The sequence below is a fragment of the Sesamum indicum genome, linkage group LG12 (assembly GCF_026168435.1).
Source record: "Sesamum indicum cultivar Baizhima isolate 11 linkage group LG12, ASM2616843v1, whole genome shotgun sequence".
Classification (NCBI taxonomy): Eukaryota; Viridiplantae; Streptophyta; class Magnoliopsida; order Lamiales; family Pedaliaceae; genus Sesamum; species Sesamum indicum.
In genome coordinates, this window is record NC_142668.1 from 7,738,898 (window position 1) to 7,747,776 (window position 8,879).

Consider the following 8,879-nt stretch of genomic DNA (forward strand, 5'->3'; position numbering starts at 1 on the left):
TCAAACGACCAAGTTTCAAGAAAGGGGCCCAATCAATTTAAGTGAAGACGACGCTGTTTCCCAGCTAGACCACATATCAGCTAAGGGTGCAAATTCAACTGATCCAAGGTTAGGGATTTATTAAGTTGTTTCATAAATACGTACTTCCATGGCGGCATCTTCCAGCTCCACTTCTTTTATATTTTCCATTGCATTTAATTTTAGCTTTTGCTCAAGGTTTTTATAGTTCAAACTCATCTTGATTTTTGCTAGGTATTGCACAAGTACCTTTGAGCTTTTGATTTCCACGTAGGTTAGCATCCTATATCAGCGTCCGAGGATGCAATCTAACTTCAATATGTGTGTGTGCTCATGTGGACAACATCTATGTGGTGTTTTGGGTGTGTAGGCATGATTCTTCTCTTCTTTTTCTTTTTCTTTTTAACACAAGGAAACGAAAACCTTATTACTGCAGCAAAACGTCTTTACGATGGGAAGTTACACATCTATCATATGTACGACGTATATATTGGTAATATGCTCTTATTTTCAAGGGTGTAAAAGTAATTTTTATATACAAACCACACGATAAACTTATACACCCTACCATACTATAAAACTCAGAATACCACTATAACTACCCCATATGTTATCTGTTGAACCAGCTTCACTAGTTATGATTTGACAAGATATTACAACAAAAACTCTCTCTAGAAAAAAATTGGACTCAAGAAGTATTAGTGTGTCTTTATCATTCTTGCAAATAGAGCAGATGTCTGATGAGTGTGTGACGATCATGGAGGAACTTTGTTGTTGGAAGGCAAAGGTGCCGTCCATGCATGCACAAGTATTCGACGAGGATTTTTTTTCATAATGTTTTTCAGGTTAAATGTGTCGTAGTTTCATGTATTGTTTGCTATTTAGCGAATAATGAGCTGATTTAATAGTAAAAGTCCCAGATTTATTCCAAGCCCATGTTTTAATATCATTTTGTGTGGTAGTAGGAAGAGGTATTGCTAAGATTTGTGTAATAATATTCTTAGGTACATAAGGGATTGACAAGTCTAAGCACCACTATTATTTGAAATAATATTTGAAACTCTTAGACTATGAAAATGGAGCGGGATTTTGATTTATTTGCCAAGTTAATTTAAATTTCCAGTCAATTTTTTATTTCAGATATTAATATTTATACTACTTTTAATTACCCTCTTGTGCTAAGGAAAATGAACAATTTATTCCTATAAAAAATAAAGTAACTATTTACCTTCTTGTTACTTGAAATGGAGCAAAATACCTCCTAGGCCCAGCAGTGCCACTGCACACACCCTATGTGTATTTAAGCATAATTTTTAACTAATAAAATATTATATTATTTATATATATTTATGAAAATAATATTTAATATATTTAATATTATATATTAGTTATATAAAAATAATATATATATATATATACATATATTTCCTTGATTCCTCGTCTTCCAATCGTCGGACTGTCACCGCCGCCCTGTTGTCACCATCTCCCTCCCACACCCAGATCCGCCCTGTCCGTACCCGCCTCCTCCTTCTCCTCCGTCCCCTCCACCTATAATAATTTTATAATTATATATTGTTTATTATATATAATTTTGTTTGCCAAATCAAAGCTTATGTGGTGTAGGTTTTAAAAATTATGTCAGCAATTTACCCAATTTAAAAAGTTCTAAAATTATACATATCAACAAAATCCGGCCACTTTTTAAATTCAATAGTTGGAGTCCTGTAATTGATAAAAAACATTTAACTGTAGGGTATTATTTGACACCATTATATATTCAACCCTTATCTTGCCACTATCCTATATATATGGGGTAGTAAATACAATTAAGCCAAAAATTTACCAAACATTGTTCAATATCTTCTAAACTCCCAAACATTTTATAACATAGTTTGAAAAACTTATAAGCTCACCTCGACAACCCCTTACGCTCAAGCTAAAATTTATTTTATTGTTGAAACGACAAAACATTTTCCGTCTGATCAAGAAACCAAACTTCGACATGAAAAACAACAAACTTTCACGATGAAAGAACGTAGTAAATATAGACACCAAACAATAGCAAGAAAGATTACATACTATCTATTATTTGTCATTATCCTTCCATACAAGTAACTAATGATCTCTATACAAGGATAATGAATACATGTGGTAACAGCCTAAAGCTACAAAAGTATATATTGATCGTCTGTAGACTCAGAGGAGAAGATGAGGAAAGAACAAAAAATGGGGGGCAAGAAAAATTAAACTACTCCTTCAGTTGTATGTGAGCATATAGTTGAGATTCTTTCTCTTTTGCCTTCCAAGAAAAGAATAAATAAATAAATGTACTGTGCTAAGAACTTACGCACTAATGGATACAGAATTCTTTTATGTTGGGCAGTCTCCGCTCGTATATCATATACATGGTATTAGCTGGTGAAAATGATTTTGCTTAATCAACTTTATATGGATGCTGCACAATCATCCTCCGCTTCATCTGATACTCAATGCTACTCTTTCCGATCCTTTTCCTGCAGTGAGTAGTGAGAGTTAATTAGTGGTTAGTTCAACTGTTACTCTATCATCTAGCACAGATTTATCCACGAAAACTAGAGGGTCTCTCTCTTGTATAGATGAAATATTTATGCATTGTACTGTATGAGTAGACAAGAGATCTTGAAAACGGCAAATGTATATTCATGTTTCCTTAGAAGCCTGCTTTTCGTAGCTCAAGCTCGAACCGAGATAGATAAATAAAACATGAGTTCGAGCTTCGGATTGGTTCGGCTAATCTCATAATAAATAAATTCTATATAGCAGTTTACCAAACAAATGGCCCCAAAGTAGAGTGGATCGATGTAGCGTCTTTTCCATAATTACAAAGCGCAAGTTTAAAACAAATTTGGATGTAAAGATATGTTATGTAATATAAGTTTGTTTTGGGTGTAATATATAAGCATTTTAGAAATTAACAACATACTAAGTAATATATATAGATGTAATACAGATGTATTTAAACGATGGAAAAGCTTGAGAGTAGATGCATTTGGGCTTAACTCAAATTCTAGTTTGAACTCGAGTGGAGATTGTAGACCTACTTGACTCGTCATGCACCCCCAAGATTAATTTAGCATATTCAACTAGAAAGAATTAGAATTTTAAGGGCATAGAGTGTCTATCGATCTCATTTAGATTCACCAAATTTTCAGATATCACATTGTACAAAACACAAATGGGCAACACTACACAGCCCTACGTAAGACAAAATTTCGTCTAAATTGCGACAATAACTCAACTACTCAGCATAAGTTAGAGAAAAATGGCACTTGATATGTTTACTTACAATCGAGCTTCAGAAGTTTGTCCACTTTGGCTCTTATCTTTAGACCACGTTCTCGTGGCAACGAATATTAATCTATGAATGAGCTCCTTCACATGATTATAAATGCTGTTTTGCAATGGATTAAAGAAAAGTATGGTCAGAGAAGCAAATGTCTTACTTACAAATAGCACAAAATAAATCTAAGTAACTCAAAATTATGAAAGCACCAACTGAATTAAACATATACGAGTCAAAATCATATATTTTCATTATTTACTTCAACGGTAAGGGTTGTTTGTAATCTACAGGACATTTTAATTTTGAGATAGTAAGATTCTAAATCTAACATATGTGGATTTGTTTGGATAATCTTATATTAGGAAGGATTTTAAATCTTTTAAGTGGCATTTTCAATTATGTTTTCTAGAAATGTTCATGGGTTTCGAATATTTTGATACGCAGTTATTTGAAATCCTTTCTCTAAATACTTCCAATTCAAATCCATGGAACTTGTTTGAATGATTCCATGCTGCAAAGTATTTCAAATCTTAAGATCTCATTCTGAACTATTTTCTGTCACATGGTGATGGATTTCAAATCCATTAATAAATAAGTCATTTAAAATTCTCTCACCAAATTCATTTATCAAATACAAATTCTTCCATCCAAGTATAGCCTAAGGTTAAGTTTAGATTCATAAATTTGGAGCTATGAATTTCAAATCCCTACTGACAAATTAGTTTGGATTTGTTTTGGATAATTATAAATTCAAAAGATTTCAAATTCTTCAACATAGATTTCTAATTCTTTTAATATAGAGTCATTTGAAATTCTTTTCTTTTTTTTTCTTTTTCAAATCCTTCTTCATGAACATCCGAGTGTGAAAAGGTTTCAATCAACAATAACATGGCAATACTACAACCTGTTCTCAGACTACATGACTAAAAAGAGATATAAGTAAGAGCCAAAACACTGAAATCATACCTAAGGCGGTGTCTGTTGCAGGCAATGAAGAAAACCACGAAACCATTAAGTATACTTCGGAGAGCACGGAAAACCTGAGCATAAGGATCATAAACTGAGTAAGAAAATAATATACACAATGCCAGTAGCATGTACAGTTTTGAATTTTATAGTAAACCACCTGGGAGAAAAGGTCATTCCAAAGAGAACGCCACACTGACACCTGATATGTGCTTACAGTTGACTCAACATCTTTTGAGAATTGAAAGATGGTCCTTGCCGATAGCCATAAACCTCCGATTGAACGATATACAAAGGTGCAGAAGAATGCGATAAGGCGAAGAATCCAAAATATAGGGTATAAAAAAGATGTTGCTGCATCAAACAATATACAAAAACAAATTGAGATATGTCAAAAAGTTTTCAAATCCCAGCAGAGAAAAGAAATGTCTCAAGAAAGCCTGTCAACTTACTCACAGTCCGAGCTAGCAATAAGATATACCATAGCGGTAGCACCAAAATCTCTATAATGTCTTCTACCATTGAAAAAGAAGACTGAACCAACACCCAGATTACTGAAAAGAAAATTCCTGCTAATCGTGTAAACAAACTCCAAAGGGGAAGGAAGCAAGCCAAGAGGTCAATAAAAGGTCGTGTGATTGGCTTAATTACCAATGAGAAAAATTTATATGTAGTTTGTGACAGCATTAGAGAAAACTTCATGGCCTTCTTAAAATTATGAAGAAATAACATAGTTCCCAAATACTTAATTCTTGAAATCATTTCCCACTCCTCTATCCAGTCAAAGAGAGGTCCACACAAATGGGATGCTGTTGCCTTAAGAAGAGGCACATTTTTGTATAAGTCAAAAAATCCAATGAGAACAGTGACTACTGAAATAAGTATGTACAGAGCTCTTGCTAGAGGGCACATCCACGGACGATAAAGGCGGCAAAATCCTGGGTATGACTGTAGGAAAATAACCCAAGACGGAAGCCCAGCTTCAAGTAGTGTAAGTAGTCGCAATTTGGACATAATTATGTCCCTTAGTTTAAAGGGCAGGTCAGGATCATCAAATCGAAACAAAATCAAAACATCGCGGTAGAGAGTAGCCTCAAGTGTTTCTTCACAATCACTCGAGTTAGAGGTCTGCCTAAGTACTTCAACAGTTCCAAACTCTTGTTCTCTGTTACAAATCCCAAGCTCAGCATCACAGCAAATAGACTTCATAACTTTCCTTCTTCTGAAAGGACTACCAGGCTGAGGTGGTTTACGCAGTCCATCTATTCTATTTCCAACTTTATCTGGACACACATCAGTGATGTGATCCTGAAAGGAGGTAAACCCATTCCCAGCAGACATATCAACAGGAATAATGTCAGTAGTATCAGGTAGAGTAGTTGCTGCAAAACTTTCTTGAGCATCATGGTATTCCTCCCCTGCAACAATCTTAAACTCAAAATAAACTATAGAAGTTTTCAAGAAATCCAAAACAGACATTAACATTAATGTATTCCACTTCTATAACAGCACAACTGCAGAAAATGCAGGCATTCTATAAATAACAGAAACTGTATGCCAAACATAATTATTCCCAGATTGGCCAGTGGACAAACGAGCTCCATAAATCAGTGCCAAGTGAGGCCAATTCCATCATTACCAAATGGATTGACTAGTCAACTTGGCCTGTAGGCGACCTTTTCCTTGAACAATAAAAAAGCATAGCTAAGGGTCAAGAAGTTGCACAATCAGTATGCTACTTAATACTAGTAAATTTTGGTAAAATAAAATGATAAAAATGTCCAGATGAAATACAATATTCACTACTTTTCTCCACAAAATCAGGTAAGATGCAGGAAAATATTATATTCTCCAACATCTGTGCCAGAAAGGATGCTGGAGTTTGTGATTTTAGGAAATTTTGAAAAAATGAGAATGAAAGCACTTGACAAGATTTGCGAAACCTATATAGCCAACAAAAGCATCATAGATTAGCAACATTAACAAACATAAGACCATATCACTTGGTATTGTTGATAATTTACTAGTTTCTACATGGCTGAACTTGCATCCACTTCTAGTTTCCCTTCAAATATGCATCTTACAGAAGACTAGAATTCCTTGATTCGATGCAACTGAAGTTCACAAAATCTAGTATAAATTTCATGGTAACTCTGGATTCCATGAAGCAGGGAACACTCATAAAAAAGTTTAGAAACAAAAAATATGTAGCAAGGATGCATATGTTCTCTAAGAATTACATGCCAGAAATAGATCACATTAGACATAATCTAACTCAATTTACACTTTATCCTTACAAATCAGAGAGCTGCCACAGCTGATGTAAGCAACTTGATGAAACAATTAATTATTAGAGTAATTAATTTATATTGGAATTAGTGTGGTCATATAGCTTATAAAATAGAAGAAGGGTAAAATTCAAATATTATCAATGCTATATTTTCAAGTTCATTGTTTTTGGGCTCTGATGAAATACCAATGGTTTCATCCAAATGCTCTTTCAAGAGAATCCGTTCGTTGTGTGACCCTGGGAACCATGAAGATATACTCCTGGCAGCTTGTGTTGTACTGTCAAATTCCCATCTCCTCATGATTTTAGCCTCTATTGCAAGTGATGTATCAGTCTGAAAATAATACAAAAAAGAAGTTGAAACACAGAATTCTTATAATATATTTTGAAATATAGCTCTTAATGAACCTCTGTGATCACTAGTTACCTGAAGCTCATTCAAATAGTTAATACCACGTACATCGTTCCATGCAACCTCAAAAACAATAAAACCATATAAGGTTCTGTGCAACTTGCTGTTTGCGATTAAAGAATTGCTAAGCTTCTTCACAGGTAGCAAAGCCTTGTTTCTGGATAACATCATAGCAGCAGTAAAAGATAACCACTTTATGAAGTTTTGTGATTTTCTTACATCCGATGAGGAAGAATCTTGTAGCCCTGAAAATTCACCAATCATCTTTCCTTCCTTCCTGCCCCTAGTGTTTGCAAAGGGGGACAGCCTCGACTGTACAATTATGAAAAGGTATATTCTAGACCATTAGTTTTACTAACATAAATGCTAATTAAAGTGCTACAAAGATATTGTAGCAACCTTAGTAACCATCAACTGCCACCAATGGGTTGAACTTAACACAAGATCTTCCAACCATGGCCTGTTGTCGACCAAGATATAGAACTTCCCACTTTCAGAGGCCAGAAATAGGCTGAGATGTGAAAGGTACGACTGCAAATCCCTGCAAAACATCTCACCATGAGTAATCAAATTAAGATCATCATCTTCAAATAAACACATGAATGGTGTTAAAAGAACATAGTTCTTGAATATCATCTCTGCAAATATATATATAGATAATAAGGATCACCTGACGCCCCATGCTAACAATTACAAATAACAATATATCACATCCTTCACCAACCCAAGTACCATTTAGCTATATAAACAAGAATAATATATATATATATATATATATATTTCTCATTACCATATCTAGTAAACTATGATCCGCTTAAGCACAATGCAAGCCCTATCTTTTCGTCATTTTTTAAACAACATACATCCAAATGTTCTATCGTCAAAGAACAACTACAAGCTTCCCGTAACATGCATGGCGCATTACACATTGAAAATGGCAAAATTTCTAAGCAACCCAATGAAGCCAAAGCTTTCATGACCAAATAACTTACCCGATTTGCAAACTTGTCAATGGAAACACGTAGCGTTCACCATCGCCGTCTTCCATCACCAGAAAAAAGGACTCCTTAATCCTCGCTTCTCTCTCAAAGTTAATTCAAACACCACTGCTCCATTAATTCAGGAACATCAATTAAGAAAAGAAAAAAGGCAGCAAAAGGAAGAGAAAAACAATCTATCATCAAAAGGGCAGAGAGAGAAATCAAATACCTGGGGGAAACGAATGACAACAGAAAATGATCAAGAAAATTCAATGAGTATTCTTCAAAGCAACACGGCCGACCAACGACATTCATTAAGAAAAAAGGAACGGAAAACCCACAAAAGAAAAACGATTAATTCGACACGGGTTTCTTGGGGCAGAAACTATTTACGGGGAATGCTGAAATAGCTAACACATAATCATAGTATCTTTACGTGAGTACTGGTAATGAAGGCCTGCCATTAATGAGAACAACCAAGAAAACATAGGCACGGAGATACAGAAAAAGGTAGGAGTTGAAGATTGTTTGAATTTGTTAGAAGAGAATTGAATTGAAATCGAGGAAAATTAGGGAAACGTTAACTACGCGTGATCGCTGTGAATGTTAGAGAGAGCGAGCGAGGGGTTGATGTTGTTTAGTTGACCCGGTAGTTATTAGTTAAATCAGTTTAATGTGAACCGGGTTCGTGGTAGAGCGGTTTTAGATGGGCAATAATGGTAATTGCACTTCTCACCAGGTTATAGGTTTGGGTGCATGGGTAGAGGGGTGCAAGGTGAGTTGTGCCGGCTCGTGAGCTTAATAGTTCGACTGACATAAACCTCAATTAGAGCTCAAACATTTTCGAGTTCGAGTCGAGTCAACTCGAACTCCTTAATGAGCAGAGCTCGA

General features: G+C 34.9%; 1 protein-coding gene across 1 annotated transcript; it reads right to left on the bottom strand.

The window, feature by feature from the left end:
• Positions 1-2,077: 2,077 nt before the first annotated feature.
• On the bottom strand, positions 2,078-8,582 carry LOC105178571 (uncharacterized). The gene is made up of 10 exons (XM_011102064.3): positions 8,218-8,582; positions 8,001-8,114; positions 7,408-7,549; positions 7,024-7,320; positions 6,783-6,930; positions 4,759-5,724; positions 4,467-4,660; positions 4,307-4,380; positions 3,344-3,448; positions 2,078-2,531 (listed from the first exon to the last, which is right to left on the bottom strand). The coding sequence occupies exons 2-10, from the start codon at positions 8,054-8,056 to the stop codon at positions 2,453-2,455; spliced, it is 2,061 nt and encodes a 686-aa protein (XP_011100366.1). The 5' UTR covers positions 8,057-8,114; positions 8,218-8,582; the 3' UTR covers positions 2,078-2,452.
• Between the last annotated feature and the right edge of the window lie 297 nt (positions 8,583-8,879).